This window comes from Eretmochelys imbricata, chromosome 2, assembly GCF_965152235.1.
Source record: "Eretmochelys imbricata isolate rEreImb1 chromosome 2, rEreImb1.hap1, whole genome shotgun sequence".
In the NCBI taxonomy this organism is placed as follows: Eukaryota; Metazoa; Chordata; order Testudines; family Cheloniidae; genus Eretmochelys; species Eretmochelys imbricata.
In genome coordinates this window covers 48,076,326-48,093,386 of record NC_135573.1, presented here as the reverse complement: position 1 = coordinate 48,093,386, position 17,061 = coordinate 48,076,326, and the positions used below count along the sequence as shown (strand labels likewise).

General features: G+C 41.2%; 1 protein-coding gene across 1 annotated transcript in view; it reads right to left on the bottom strand.

Moving 5' to 3' along the window:
* Positions 1–17,061, bottom strand: part of CNGB3 (cyclic nucleotide gated channel subunit beta 3) — a 121,293-nt gene that overhangs the window by 99,237 nt on the left and 4,995 nt on the right. Inside the window, exons 2-3 of the mRNA XM_077808675.1 lie at positions 16,652–16,850; positions 11,446–11,521 (exon numbers count right to left, since the gene is read on the bottom strand). Of these exons, the coding sequence (XP_077664801.1) occupies positions 11,446–11,521; positions 16,652–16,850 (275 nt within the window). The remainder of the gene's footprint in view (positions 1–11,445; positions 11,522–16,651; positions 16,851–17,061) is intronic.

Here is a 17,061-nt window from a genome sequence, read left to right as displayed (position 1 = left end):
GGGTGTGAAAGGTATAATATTAAAACCAAACCCTACCCTATGTTTGTGTGTCTAAGGTGCACACCTGGCAGGATGGAGGTGGAAGTCTAAATTGAATGCTATGGTCCCTCTGGAACCGTGGCAGGTTCCAGAGGGTAAGGGTGTTTAGAAAGGGTCTGATATAAGGTCTCTGAGCTGCATAGGCCCTGAGCCCTATATTATGCAATGCAGGCGTATGCCTCAGTGGCTAGCATAGCATGGTGCTTTTCCTACCTCTGGCATGGATTAGGAGTCTGGCTTCCTGCCATGGTCCCAGGGCAGGCCTGGGAGCAGAGAGAGGGCATTGCCCGCATATGACCCAGGGTGGTGATGCCCAGGTCAAGCCTGCACTGGAGTGGCCTGGCCTAGTAGGTCGGGGAGTGCTTCCTCTCTGGTTGATTAGTTTAATAAAGTTGTGGCCTCTGCCTTCAACCATGTTCTGGAGGATGTATCTCATTGATTTCATGGTTAATGATCCTGCATCATTCTCTCCCCATTCACACCAGTGTAATCCCAGTGACTTCCATGAAGTTACTCGTTTAACTGAGCACAAAATTTGGCCCTTAAAATATGCAGATTTTTCTTTCACGCTGGAAAGAAACTATTGCTGCTTTTTAAACCGCTCATACCTAGCAATGGTGTCGTTAGGTCAGGCATGAGCCATATGGTAGGGGCTTTGTGGGGAAGCTTGGTCTGCCTCTACCTATTCTGTGGCGAGTGGTCTCCAGGGCTCGCAGACTGACTCTTCTCATGAATAACAAATTCAGACAAAAAATTATAAAGGAAAATATTTATTGTTCACCCCAATACTTGAGTATAACTCCTCCCAACCTCCTCCCAAACAAAAAAACCAAACAGCTTCATAGAGATAACTAGAAAAAAGGTGGAATGTAGCCAAGAAGTTTACATGACAGACCATGAATTGCAATATATTCTTGAATTTAGGTCTCCTAGATAACTTACTGACTGCTTTTATCTAAGGGAAATAATTATTAACTTCCAATCTGTGTTAAATAAGCTGAGCAAGGCTCCCTGACACAGGGCCACCTGGTATTTGCTACGCACATAGGAAGTGGTCTTATTAGTAAGCATTTGGCCAAAGTGCAGCTGCAGATTCCATGATGATAATGGCATTTATTTATTCTCTTCCCCAATTTTTACTCCTCCAGTGGAGATGATGCTGACCAACTGCTGCAGGAACCAGCTAGAACAGCCAAAAGATCTCCCCCCATAAGTGTAGTATGATAAGCTTGTTTGATACTACCCTGCTCCTCTTTCATACATTTTCCTAAAATATTTTTTATCTGACTCTACATTTCACTGCTTTGGAAAGCAAAGGAATGTCTACTTTGTCAGCCTTTCCCTTCCCTTTGATTTTTTTTTTTTTGGGTCACCTTTGCAATATTGCCAAACACCAGGGTTCAAAAATCATGTCTTAAAAATCGTGAGTTTTAAAAATGATACATTTTAGGTTCTTTTTATTTGCTTTCTGTTTTATGAACTTTCAGGATTCACACTTTCCAGGTTTTTTTCCCTCTGCAACCAAAAGGGCTAAAAATGTAGGTTTTTTTTTTAAATGAAAGCTAAAATCTAACATAATGACCTGACTCCAGGAGCTGGGGCTTAAATAGAAGCACAAAATATTGTGAGACTAGTCATAAAATTAAAAGTTGGCAACGCTTTGTCTTTAGTTTAAACTTTTCAGGTAAGGACTATTGTTATCTCTGCACAGTACATACCACACTAGGGCCCTGTTCCTCTTTAGTGCTCTTAGGCACTACTATAATACTATCAATAATAAGTCCCGCTCAGTGTTCTGGTCTAAGTCCTGTTCTCAGAGGTGGTTTCAGACATAGACAAACTCTTTGGGCACCATGTTGTAAGGGGAATCATTGCTATGACAACCACTTCCCCTCTTTTCTTAGGTATTCACTCCTAAATACAGACAATGCCTGGCAAATGGGGAGTGCGCCATCAAATGGTACTGCCCCTGAGGGGGACATAGTTGTCTCACTTGAAGGCCTGGTCCCAGGCAATGGGAGCAGGTTGAATAGGATCTTGGGCCACCGGCCCTAAAAATCTTTGCACTAACTGGGTGCTCTGAGGGTAGCAGGAAGAGGGGGAAGAGTAGGGGCTGGGCTAAGCAGGCCAGCTGGCCATGAATATTATCATGCTCACTTCATCTCCAGAGCACAGGAGGAGGTAGAAGCACCAGGAATTTGAGTTATAAGTAGGAAAAAAGGTCCTGATTTGCAAAGGTGCTGAGGTGTGGCTCCTCTCAGCCTTTCAGTGCCTATCCCTGAGGCACCCAGCTGCCTAGTGGAATCCTCAACCCAAAGCTAGGTGCTCAGGTTCCCTATACCATGCATGGGGAGAGTTAAGTTCCTAAGCAAAGGATCCTCGGAAGCCAGCAAGTTAAGCAGCGGGCGGCCTAAGCTAGCCAGGAGTGAAATGATGAGGAGAGGGTGGCGAGATCAGGGGTTTAGGTGCTAAGCAGCTGACCTGGTATGCCTGGCTGATGAGTAAGAGATAGGCACTGCCTCCCTCCCACTTTGATCCCACTCAGGATTCTCAGCCATGAACCTTCTTGTGGAGTTAGGCATCTAAACCAGATCAGCCACTTAGATAGCCTCTGTCCTAGCAGCTGAAACAGGCTCATGCTCAGTACCTCTCTCTTGCTCACCTAATGTTTCTCTGTGCCTCAGGCTGTATTTTGTGCTGGTGTGGTGTTGCCCCCTCCGCCTGCTCCCAGCCCTCCTGCCACAGGATCTGATGGGTACCTAAAAACAGCCATACTGGGTCAGACTAATGGTCCATCTAGTCCGTATCCTGGCTTCCGACAGTGGCCAATGCCACGTGCTTCAGAGGGAATGAACAGAACAGGCAATTATTGAGTGATCCCCTGTCATCCACTCCCAGCTTCGGGCAAACAGAGGCTAGGGACACACAGAGCATGGGGTTTCATCCCTGATCATCTTGGTAAATAGCCATTGATGGACCTATCCTGGATGGGTATCAGGTGTTAGGGTGCTCAGAACATGGCTACAGGATTGAGCCTGGCTGGGGAGATAAGCGTTCTGCTGCCTGGTTTGAGAATCTCACTTCAGGGAGTCTGGGGCTCAAGCTCAGGCTCATTAGCAGTAGGACAGAATCAAAGCTTCGGTGGCTGTGCAAATGCTGACCGGCAGAAGTTTAGACACCTACCATTACGGGTAGCAGCTGGTTCTGAAAATGTCAGTGATGCCTACAATGGTGGGCAGGGGCAGACAGGCATGTGAATGCCTTTGAGGGTCTGGGCCAAAGCGTCTGGATTTTTTTTAAATAGGCAAAAAATGCTTCTCCTACCTTTGCAGTCAGATAACTAAGGAATAGCTGATTTTTTTTCTACTTTAAAAACTGTAAGCTCTTCAGAGCATGGACTGTCTTCCTATCTTTTTGTACAGCACCTAGCACAGTGAGGCCTCAATCCTGATTGGGGACTTTTGGGCACCACTGCAACACAAATAAGAAATAGTAATTCTGCGAAACTTCAGCCTGACGGGTAATGTTTTTGAGACAATTATGTGACTAAAAGCAGGGCTTTAGAATGGAAGTCAGATTAGGTCAGTTAGGCACATCCCTGGGATGGATGGATTCTGCCTCAGGAAGCACAGTCCCTCTTGGAGGTTCCCAGTGCTCAGAAGGCCCCATACTCTAGAATGGTGCAACCTCTTCCCCATGTATGCCCAGCCAGTTCCACTGCACAGTACAGGCAAGATTGGAGCTAAGACTTTCCTTGTCCTTTCTCCCTTTGGGATGGTGGATTCCAAGGGAGGTGTGGACACTCATAGGATCAACTCTGCCTGATTTACAGTTATTCCTGGGCCTTGTGTGAAAGAACACAGTTGCACAGTTTAGACCCATATGATCATAGCGCGACATTTCATTTTGAATCAGCTGTGTGTTACATTTAACTGGCTAATTCTAAAATGTCAACTGCCTGCTTATATTTTTTTTCTTTGGTGGGGGGGAAAAAAGCTGCATCACAAAAAACGAGTACAGTAGGTGCTCCATGTTCATTATAAATGTACAAAAATGTGTTTTGCCATCATACCGCTACAGACATTTTTTCTTAAATGAGCATTTTTAATCAACTTTATCCTTATGCTTAAGAAATCGCTTCACCCTGAATGACATCTTACTAAATATACTAAACTCATGAAGTCTGCAAGTACCAAACTTCTAAACTTTATTACTAACATTAATGTTGGCAGTTTTTACTTAGGAACATTTATTCTCTTCCAAACCCTCAGTATAAGAAATTTAATTGGACTGAACGGTCTCTCAACAATTGAGGGAAACATAGAAGAGAATGAGTAACAGGGAAAAAGCCCCATACAAAATAAGATGCAAAGATATTTTGAATAGTTCCTTCTTTGTTGAATAAAACATAGTTTTAATGGTTGCCTGGAAAACTAGTGCAGATTTATAACTGATAGCAAAGGATAAATCGGTTTTTAGTTCCTAGCAAGATTAAAATGTTGGCCAACTTAACTATGCATGGTAACACTTTAAAAGGACAGTTTGAAGTGGAAACTAAATTGCATTATCAGAGCCTAGCTGCCGGAGGCTGAGTATTGGCAGGTTGGGCAAACTGCTTTCTAAATAACAACAGTTCCTTTGAAGTATAGTTCAGAACACTCAAAGACAGAATGTTTAGCATTCCCACTTGTGCTAACTGCAGCATATTATGCCTAAATAAGATTTTAAAAATCTTGCCCTGGTATATGACATGTAGAGCAGGTTCATAGTAGAGAGGGAGGAAGCGTGATCTTGTGGTTAGGTACTAGAGTGGGACTCAGGAGATCTGAGTTCAATTTCCTTCTTTGCCATGGACTTCCTGTGTGATCTTAGGCAGGTCACTTGATTGCTTTGTGTCTCAGTTTACGTACCTCACTTGGGTCATGTGAGGATAAATCCATAAATTCTTGGTAGATGTTTAGATAATATTGATACAGGGGCCATAAAACTATCTAGATACTCTTAGTAAGTTTGAGGAAGAGGGAGCTAGCTATTAGAAACATTCTGAAAGAATCCTCTCTCGGTATGGTAACCTACACACTTGTATGACTTCCCTGGAGAGGAACTTTGATTCTATGAATGTTTGAACAAATAATCTAAGTGAAGAAGGCAGGTAGAGAAATTAATGTGCTGAAGTGGAACAATCAGCAAATCAGATAGTCTTAAATGAAGATACAAATTCAATCTTCCTCCTTAGCAGCTATCACTGCTCAGAGCAATGTTCCAATTAAAAATCAAGTCTGGTTCCATAATGTACACACACAAAAACAGGAATCTACTCTGAAGAGAGAAGGTTTATTTTCTTAGCCTTTAGCTTGCCACTGAGGTGAAAAAGAAGAAAGACATTAAACAACATTTCATAGCAGCAGGAGTGAAAGCAAGTAGATTAAACATAGTCAAGCTCCAGGTAATCTTTAATGATAAAACATACATTTTATGGGACCAAAAGGCTGCATTTTAACTGCTGGAAAAATTCAGTGAAGATGTAAAGGAAAAGAGGATCAGGCATTAGAATGATATTTAAAAGGCTCTGAGACCTCGTTCACTGAGCTGTATCACATTAGCACTAAAATACTATACTTGCTAAGTTTCAGAGTAGCATCTGATGAAGTGAGCTGTAGCTCACGAAAGCTTATGCTCAGATAAATTTGTTAGTCTCTAAGGTGCCACAAGTACTCCTTTTCTTTTTGCGTATACTTGCTAAGTATTCCTTAGAACATCAGCCATATTTTTTAAACTCCTGGACTTTGATATTCTTTGGGGATGCATTTTTCGGATGCGCCCAAATGAATTAGTCCATTGTCAAAAATGTCTAAGTCACTTCAGAGCCAAGTCCCATTGGATGCTAATGGGATGTAAGCTCTTAGGTGACCTAGGAACATAAGTCCCATTTTCAAAAGCATTTAAGTCACTTAGGTGCTTTTTAAAATTTTATGCTGGGATTTGTGAGCAGAAAGTCTGACTAAAACAAAAGGTAAATCCTTTCTGTGCAAACACTAGTTGTTCTTCCCTTTCAGGGAAGTGTAAGTGCTTTGTGAAAAGCAAGATTCTCTTTTGAAACTAAGCGCTTGTTGCTCGGAAAACATCAAATTACTATGGTGGCAGTAAGGTTCATAGATAGGAGAATGGATCTTTATTTTGGAGAAAGAAGTAAAAGAGTTAAGGATGGTGTGCAGAGCAGGGAAGAGGAGAATGAGCATAGCTGAGAAACCACAGACCTAGATGGACTGGTTGGAAGGGTGGGGAGAAGGAGATGGAGTAATGCTGGAGACAAGGTGATGGTCAGAGTCCGAGAACTCAGCAATATAAAGATAGAAGGGAGCAGTTCTCAGTGAAGAAAAGATCAAGTGAGTGGTCACTTTGATGAATGGGAGAATTGATCCAAGGCTGAAGGACAAATAAGGAGGCAACGGCTGAAGACAAAGGCTAATGGGTAGGTGGAATGTCATCATGGAAGCTGAGGTCACTAAAGATGAAGGTGGAAGATTGTGATGAGTGCAGTATGGAGCGTCATGAGTCAAAATCAAAGGAAGTTAAGAGGGCAGAATCAGGTGGATGGTGAATAACAGCATGGGTGGGGAGAAGACAGGAACTGGGTTCAAAAATGGAGAAGTGAGGGAAAGAGAGGGAAAGGATAATCCCAATGCCTCCATGGTTTTCCTTTAGTGACTATTTGGGGTGGGCATGTGTAAGAGGTACTCAATGAACAACAGCTGGGAAGACAGTGTTAGAGATAGGGATCCCAAGTTTTAGTGAGTGCCAGGAGATGGAAGGAGCAAGAGATGGTGGTATTGGGTTTATCAAAGGTAAATAAGACTAACCTGATATTTTTTTGATAAGAACTGTTGTTTTTAGACAGAGGAAATGCAATACATCTAATCGTTCTGGACTTCAGTAAAGCATTTAACACAGTACCACATGGGAAATCATTAGTTAAACTGGAGAAGATGGGGATTAGTACAAGAATTGTAAGGTGGGTAAGGAGCTAGCTAAAGGGGAGATGGCATCACTTGGTGCTGGGAGGAGAATTATCAGGTTGAAGTGGATTTCCTCATGGATTGGATCTTATTTTAAATTTTCTTTAATGACCTTGGCACAAAATGAAGGAGTGTATTAATGAAATTTGCTGATGACATGAAGTTTCATCAATGGAAGGATCGTCAATACAGAGGAGAACTGGAATATTACACAGGAAGAAGTGCATGACCAACAGGACAGTAGTAATAGAAATGTGTAAGGTCATGCACATGTAACAAAATTTTTTTCCCCATAAGTATGGGGCTCATCAGCAGGAAACAACAGAGGAGGATAAAGACTGCATGCATTAGTTGATCACAGGATGACTATAAGCCACCAATGTAATACATCCATAAAAGAACCTCGCTTAGAATTGCATAGGTATCAGGTGAGATATCAGGCAAGATATTTCCAGTAGAGATAAGGAAGCAGTAATGCCACTGTACAGGGTAAGATCTCATCTGGAATACTATGTAGAATTCTAGTCACCCATGTTCAAGAAAGATAAATTCACACTGGAACAGGTACAGAGAAGAGCTACTAGGATGATCAGGGGAATGGAAGAGTCCATCTTACAAGAGGATACTAAAATAACTTGGCATGTTTAGCCTAGCAAAATAAAGCATAAGAGGGGATATGCTGCTCTCTATGAATACATCAGAGGGGAGTAAAGACCAGGGAGGGAGAAGAGCTATTTAAGCTAAATAACAATGTTGGCACAAAGGACTGGCCACGAATAAATTTAGGCTGGAAATTAGAAGGTTCCTAGCCAGGGCTGGATTTAGGGGCAGGTCACCCAGGCGATTTACTGCAGTGCTGGGTTTGGGGTGCTGTTTTTGTTGTTAGTGACAAAAGGGAAAATACAATGTCTGAAGTAAAATGTTTCAGGAATCCCATATGTGGATTCATTTTTCACTAATCTCCCAGAATGTTCTGGACCTTTGTAGAATTTCATGGAACCATCCAGACTTTCAGAGAACTACATTTTCCTTGAACCTCCTAGAATGTTGTCAGCCATGCCCTCACTGGCATGTAAGAAGCAGGGCGTCACCAGTCAGTCAATGAGATGTCAGAACAAAGTGAAGTGAAGTGAGAGCCCAGCTGCGATATTGTGAATCTTGTTTTACTGTGTAATTGTGAAAGGGTTCTTGTGTTTTAAGACTTGAAGAGTTCAAGTAGTGACTAATAAAGGACAAATGCAATACAAATAAGATATTTAAAAGTTCACCAAATGGGGCCACGGGTGTCCCAAAGATGCTTCTCACCTGGGGTGCCATTTGGTTTAGAGACAGCCCTGTTCCTAGCCATCAGAAGAGTGAGATTCTGGAACAGCCTGGCAATAGGAGTAGTGGAGGCAAACAACCTAACTAGTTTTAATATGGAGACTACATTTATTAATGGGATTATATGATGGGGTAGCCTACAATAGCAGGGGACTGGACTTGATGACCCATAATAGACCCATAAGGTCCCTTCCAGTTTTAAGAAGTCATGGATGGAGCTAATGTTTTAAGCTATGGAATGGGCATTCCAATGGGAGGAGAAGGAGGGAAGGTCAGAGGTTGGAAATGGGTATGGAGGTGAGAGGGGAGCAGCAGGATTAAGGTGTTGAAGGAGAAGAGTAGAGATGGAGGTAGGAACAAGGCTGGGGCAGAGGTCACTGGAAGAAGAGAGGGAGAAGGTGAGTGAGAGGGATACAGAATTGGAGATAGTTTTGTGGGAGACATGGAGAAGAAGAGTGGGAGGAGGGAAGAAACTGAAACAGAATCTGAATGGAGAGAATGACCAGTGGGTAGAGACTAGTCATCAATTATCCTGTGAAACAATCAAAGAACAATAGTTAGCTACTGAACAATAGTTCAAAGAACCAGTGAAGCAGTATGGTCAATCAGTTATGGCAGGCAGTAAATATGCAAAGCAACAGCAATATGAATCAATAATGCAGAGAACCTGCAATTAGGTGATTTGGAATCAGTTAAGCAGATAAACAGATGTAGGGAATCAATTAAGGAATGAATCAGTTATGGAGCAGATCAATTATGCAGAGAATTAATTACAAAGCGAGTCAAATAGGAAGAGAATTGGTTATGGATCAAAAATACTGAGAATTAATTACAGATCAAGTGAGTTATATAGAAGATAACCAAAGGGATTAGGGTATGGTAATGGATAGTCAACGAGGAAGCTGAATATACCAGGTGTTCTTGAGTGAAGTGAGTAGCCAAGTACTAATGAAAAAGGTTATAAATATGTACCCTGCCGAGTACCCAGCTGTGCTGGAACACTGCGCTACCCCAGAAGGCACCAGGAGGCAGGGAGGAGATGGTGGCTGGTCCTGGCTTCAGGAGGATGTGCCAATAGATGCAGGAGAGGTCCATGTGATTCGCCTGCAGCAATGCCGAGTCTCCAGAGCCCAGTCAAATTTGTGTTTAAAGACTGTTCAGTTGCATGAAAGGAATGTGGCCAGAGGCTTTGCTTGTCTATTTTATTTTGATTGTACCAGAAATCCTGTGTACAAATCAGAAACCCCAGATTCTCTGCTTAACCTTTAACTTTTAGATCTGTTGAGCTGGGTGTACCCGGCCCTATCATGGTGCTCATAACTCCCCATGAGTATCTAAATATTCAGTACAGACAACTGTAAAGTGCCAAGCAACTATCTTGTCATTACATGCTTCCAGCAGCTGTTCCCAGTGACTATGGACCTATCCCAAATCCTGTTAGAGTTAATAGGAGCCTTTCCATTGACTTCAGTGGGCATTGGATCAGGTCTTATAGCAGCCTACTACTTACAGATAATGGAGCTACTCCTTTACCTTATGCAGTAGGGGCATATGCTTGTGGTATTGATTTGCCCAGGTTTTCTATCTATATACAGTCATGAGTTCATGACACACACAAAATCCCTATTTGCTGTACATATCAAAGATTGCACAACTAGAGTACCTGTCTGGGGTAAAGATATACATTTGCAAAACTAAAATGTGGCTTGAGGCTGGCTGAAAATTTGTCCTTAAGCATCCTCCAGAACTTTGGGGGGGGGGGAAGGAGCAGCAGAATGTGAACTCATTGGACGAAGTTATAGTTGCACTGCTGAGCTATAGAAACATGGATAGAATGTATTTTATGCGGTCGTTCCCTTCTATGCTATCCCTTTATTTTTGACAGGGAAATGGTAGCTCAGTACTGTAATGAATAGGGCCTTGCATTAAATTCATCTGCAAAAATAAGATCAGCTTTTGGATGGCAAAAGAGGCATTTGCTTGGATCAATATTTCATTTTTTCATGGGATAGCATCTGTGATTTAATGTTGCTAAAGAGCCACATAACGTTAGATTTTGTTTTTCAATTGTTGCTTACTGCTACAGTCAATGTATGTCAGATTTTGTTTATTAATTCATGACTTAGTTCTACAGCTATTTCAGAGCAGAATGAGAGCATGGAATGACTCGATTATTTTTTCGTTCAAATTAAAAAAAATTGTCATGAAAAGAAGGAATTAGTAACACTGTTTAAATTTACACAAAATGCAAATAGGGATTGTGCATGGTTCCATACTCTGTTCTTCCAGTGCTCCTCAATCCTTTCTGGCTTTATGATCCTACCTTCCAGTCCTGGACATCTTTTGAATAGAGTCTGCCAATAATACCAGACAGTGAGGTGGGCCTGTGATATGGATAAATATCCACTATGCACACCACTAACTTGATTTTTGTGTGTGCTCAGCACATGATTTGAATTCAGAACGGGAAAGGATATCTACCCACTGTGCCATTAGATTAGTTTTTAAATGAAACATGACCATAAGTACATTTAAGGGATATGCAGACCTCCTTCTCAAGTTGAGAAACACAAATGCTTTAAAATGAAGCTACATTGTGCATTAAAGGAATGAGGGTGAAGCCAAGGAGAGAGATCTGGAGTGATGAGGTTTGATGTGAATCATCACTGTAGAGGTGTTTATTAAATCCATATGAATAGAGGAGATCATCTAAAGATGGGGCATAAAGGAAGAAAAAGGGGGGCTAAGAACACAAGGGGATTGGAGAAGAGGAATAGTTGCCAAAATCTGAAAGGCCAGTGAGATAAAAGGAAAGGAAAGAGAGTACAGTGTCAATAAAGAATAGAATTTTGTAATGGATTGTTGCCAGTTTGAGGTCAATGGGAATTGAAGAGGCTTAACCCCTCATAGGAGGAGATCAGCACCTGGCAGTACTGGGCACCCTGTGGGGAAAACACTCGATTTTTCAAAGGAACTTTGATACTCAAATGCACGTTGTCTGCTGCTCTATACTATCAGAATATTGTTCAGGTACAGTTCTGGTGCAGGTAAATGGACTGTTACTGACCTTGTTGCTTTGGTTCCGGTTGTGCAGTATTAGTGGTCTCGCCTTTCTGTGCCTCATTTTTGTTTTTATTTTCACCCTTAAGGAAGCAAACAGAAGTATTTAAGATGTATTTCACAAAAAAATATGGTTCAGGCATGAAAAAGTGTGAAAATTCATTGCTTAACTGCATTTGTCTCTTTCAACAATCTTTACCCCTATAACATTTCTTTTCACTGTTAATGTATGCATAGGTATATATCTGTATTACACACACACACAGCCCACCCAAATACTAGAGTATATATTTATATGCATACTTGAAGGTATATATTATATATACAGAGAACAGTCAAGTGGTTATGGCCCTACTGTAGGACTAGGGAGACCCAGATTCAATTCAGTACTCTACTACAGACTTCTTAGCTGAACTTTAGCAAGTCAGTTAGGGTATGTCTGCACTAAAATTGTTAGGGGTCAATTTCAGCTAGAGGAGATGTGTTCTAATCAATCTAACATGATAAATATAGATGTGGTGGGGGTGGGGCTAACCACCCCAAGTACTATCCCATCTGAAACTATAGGTGTGTATTTGGGACTGCTTGTGCAGCTGCACTTCTATTTATAGCACAAAGCTCAATCAGAAATTACACCTTCGAGCTCAAGTGTAGACTGTCCACAGTCTGTCTGTGCCTCAGTTTCCCATCTGCAAAATGGGGATACTAGTACTTCCCTACTTCACGGAGGTGTTGTGAGGATAAATACATTAAAGACTGAGGCATTCAGATATTTTGCAAAAAGAACGTAGTACTTGTGGCACCTTTGAGACTAACAAATTTATTAGAGCATAAATTTCTTTATTTATTAGAGCATATTTATTATGCTCTAATAAATTTGTTAGTCTCTAAGGTGCCACAAGTACTCCTGTTCTTTTTGCAGATACAGACTAACATGGCTGCTACTCTGAAACCTGTCAGATATTTTGGTGACAGGGACTATATGAAATAAGTTGTATCCTGGGATAAATATATTTAACACTGAAGTGTTTGTCCAAGGACACAGTTATTATTCAGTTAACAGGAAGTATCTTCATTAACTATGTTGGGCTAGTCTCCTGCGGTAGGGAAAGTTGGTGGCTACCCAATGATTCCTGCCCTCATCCATTTTTAAAATATGAATAATTTAAATTTCCTTGCAAGACATCACAAATGCTTACCATCCCAGACATAAAGCTGACTTGTTCACTATTTATCACAGTGACTGACGATGAAAAAATTACTGATATTTTACTTGACCATCAAAAAATACTAAATTTGGACAAACAAGAGAATAAAACTTAGAACGGCTATAGGTAAGGGTTTGGGCTTTTTTTGGGAGGAGGGAGTTAAGAGGGGGGAGCAAAAAACTAGGCACCACAGGGCATATGAAAATGAAAAGCTTTTGTTTTGAAAAAGTTAACTTTTTACATTAATTTTGGGTTTATCTTGAGTTTTTGATTAAAGGTTGGATTGGTTCTTATTTTACTCAGACTGTTTGTTCTTCCCTAACTTTTGATCAGAGGAGTTTGAGTCTGAGACCTTGGGAAACAAACAAACATGTACAATTGCAATCCTAGAGAATCTGTGCATTCTCAGAGTAGTGTGGGTATATAGCAGAACCTGGGAATATTTTGTTTGCTTCTCAGTTCCTAAGTTTAGCTATACAGTCTTTTGCTGTACAGGTTGTTTATTCTCTTTCAGGCTTTTGCTCATGAGAGCCCCGAATACAGTCATGTTAGTTAATACTTGTGCAATGCTCTGAAGATGTAAAATGTTACACAAATATTCCCACATTCCATCTTCTTTTACCTTTTACATGGTGTTCCTTTATAGAGTTTGCATGTACAATATGCTTTGGTCTTTGATTCATCTATCAGCTTGCAACCTGGATCACTCAATGCATCCTTCCAGGTGGAGCTGGAAGTCCAGGTTGTGGATAGTACTAGGCAGAAGTGTGGACACATCAGAAGATACTTGGCATGTGTGTAGGACTGGCTGTGTGTATAGAGTAATTTTGGGTCACTGGTGGTAAGGGCTGTGTCACAGGATGACACTGGCCCTTTCAGAGGCAGTGGGGTCCAGTTCACCTGTGACTCATCAGCTGCCTCCCAGTTAGGCTTAAAAGAGGATCTGGGCCTGAGAGAAGACAGATCTGGAGAGTTAGTTGGCTGAGCACATAGATTGGAAGAACAAGGAAAATGGCAGTTGAGAGCTGCTAGGGAGAGACAGTCTATAGAGAGCAGAAAACTTTGCAGGCCTACCCTGGGAAGAGGGAGGAATTGACAGCTGGTGGAAGGACTGGCCTGCTGACCTTCCAGACCTGGGGAGCCAGTGCAGGATAGCTGAAAAGGGCAGGCTAGGAGGCCAACAGAGGGTTGAGCTAGCTGACCTTCCTAAACTAGTGAGTCCACGCAGGGTGGCTGAAAAGGGCTGAGTCATTGGACTGTGTTTTGAGCAGAAGAGTCATGAGACTGGGCACTCTCAGATGGGTGGCTTGGCAAGTGGAAGGTCCCTGGAACAAGGTCGGAAAGGAATTGGGAATTGAGTGCTGGTTGTCTCCTGGGTGGGTGACCTGGAAGTGTTGTTCTTGGACAGAGGAATGGAAGACTTCTGTATCTTTTGGTTGTACAGACTATTGTGTGTGTAAATGAATAAACTGTGTCCAGAGATGGGCCTCTGTATCAAACAGTGAAAGAGACTGTGCTCTTTTTATGGATGGACTTTTGGGGAACAGAGGAAGATGCACATGATGTGTCTTGTTGAAGGAGAGTACTCCAGGTGAGTCCTTTTTACGAGAGGCCATTTAAGTATGTAGATAGAAAAAAATGTATTTATACTAAGAACAGATGTGCCAGTTGTAATATGCCAGATTATGAAGAAATGAGCTGGTTACACTCAGTTTCTTATATGAAAAGTGATATATTGATGTAAGTAAATAGAAGAGCAGAAAACAAAACAAAAAAAATACCACATGGGCAATGTTCAAACTCACATTTGCTATATACACACACCCCTTCATTTTCTGTAGGTAGTCCTAAGCATAGAAAGGCAGTAACTGGTTGCTTTCCTGCTTAGTACTCACTCTTAGTATGTATAACTAGTTCTCTCACCACCAGCACTTTACAATTTCTCATTACTTTTTAAAAAATAACTCCCTCTAGCTCCTCCTCCTATCAACCACAGAGCAGGGTAAGGCTGCCTGCTCTATCTTTAGAGAAATCAGCCTGACCTGTATTGCTGGAAATGGCATCAGCACCTTCTTGCGGTGGAAACCTTCCCCAAGTAAGTATAAGTCAGAAGAAACTTTTCAGACCTGTTTATAAGAAATTTAGTGGCTTCCAATATCAGAAATAGAAAAATGAAGGTACAACACAAGGAACCTTGTTTCTCCATTCTTCAGGTTAATTAAAGGTACAGTAGCACTGCTGAAAGCAAAATTAGCTCAGGGTGTGGGGTGGGACAAAAAATAAATTTTACAAGGCCAAACAATCCCTGGGGCAAATCTCAGTATAAAATACAGGGCATTATTATCCACAGCTGCTGGTAATACATATAACTTAGCATGACCACTGTCCCAGCAGGATATAAAATAATTGAGATATCAGGATAATAGTAAAAAAAATGAGGAGTACTTGTGGCACCTTAGAGACTAACAAATTTATTTGGACATAAGCTTTTGTGGGCTAAAACCCACTTCATCAGATGCATGCAGTGGAAAATACAGTAGGAAGATATATATATACACAGAGAACATGAAAAAATGGTGGTTGCCATACCCGCTATAACGAGAGTGATCAGTTAAGGTGAGCTATTATCAGCAGGAGAAAAAAAAACATTTGTAGTGATAATCAGGATGGCAGAACATATGCAGAGCTCTCTGAATACATATTTTTAGTATGTTATATCAATTAGGCCCAGGTCTGTTGTGCATCCCTGAAACAGAAAATTATTCCACTTCTTAACATGCTTGTGTGGATTGGCGGTCAAGATAAAATACAGGTTGGACTGATCAAAATTTGCCACTTACCCAGATGGGTAAAATTTCAAGAAGTTTAAATAAATGAACCTCATTTTCTGGATATCCTTCCATCTTTGAACATTCCAATTAGCCTCCATTTTAGTCAAAACTATAAAGTTGTTAGGAGGCCTGCAGGTACATCCCCTACAGCAGTGCTATCAGAAGGGATGTCATTGGGATCGTTAACACTGGCAGAGGCGGTGCTAGCTGATTGGGGGCCCTAATATTCCCCCCCAACACATACTAAAGAAGTGAACAGAGGGCCGCCCTGGTCTGCTCAGGGCCCTAAGCAATTGCTTAATTCGCTTATGCCTACTGCTGGCTCTCAACACTGGTCAGGTTGTGACCTGGTGGAGGTGACACTGCACATCCTAGAGTGATAAATAATACTGTGGTTTGCCAGTGTTTGGTATACTTGAGCAGACATTTTCATTTGTGGGAGAAAATAAGTTACCTGAATAAGATTCTTGATGTTAAACAGTCAGTTAATTAAAGTAATAAAGGAAGAATTTCCTTTGCTCCCAAAGCAGCAATTAAGATTAAAGGCACTGGACTGACTGTAAACAATTTGTTTTCCTTTGGTTACCAATATCCCAATGACTTGGTTAGCCATCGAATTGTTGATATTCTGCCCTGTGAAGTTATGAGTTATGGAAGGTTACAACAAATTCTGGATACTAAAAATCCTCATTTTAAAAAAGCCAAGTAAATGAATGCTTTTTGGCCTTAGATAGCTTTGAGTTATTAAATTTTCCATTAATGTACAGTGCACAAGTGAGTTACTACTTTAAACCAATATTTATTTTTTTAAATGGAACGAAAAGGTAGCTTTTCTATAGATTTCAACTGGAACTATTTTTGTAAGACATAGCCAAATGATATATAAAGAATGTTACTAAGTTACTTTGTCTTTCCAAGACCTTATATGGTCCAGTAATCATTCAGAATAGGCCCATTTGTAAAGCAACTAAACCAGGGAGTGATAGTGTGAAGAAAATATAAGGAAAACAAGGAGCAAACCAAAAGGCAGCTGTCATTTAGTGCAGATGAGGATATTCAATACAGTAAGCTTCTGGGAAAATCTAAGTTTTGGTTACTGCGTCGTCTAATTAAATCAGTGATTTTCAAGCACGAACATAATACTAATGGATCTGTATAATATTAAATACTTTACCTGCCCTGTGAGTGGCGGCTGTTGGGGTGGTGGGTTAGGAGGGGCCTCTTCATCCTTGGACTTTTCCTCCTCTGGCTTTTGCTTCACTTTGGTGAATCTTGCTTTCAGTCTATTAAACATCTTGCCCACAAGACTATTTTGAAACCTCTGCTGCTCTTTTACTGTCAACAGGGACAGCCCGTGGCTTTTCTTGCCATTACTGTTCAAGCCAATTAGACATTTAATCAGGGTTTAGTTCTGGTTAATGCCTTGAAGCAACTCCCTACATGGACAGGCTGTTCCGGTGACTGCTTTTCTTGCCATTATTACTTTTGTTTTATATCCTAGAGTAAGTGACTTGTAGCTTAATAATTAAAAATTATGCAGAGACTTTTAAGTTTCTACATAAATGTATATGGAGGAATAGTGCC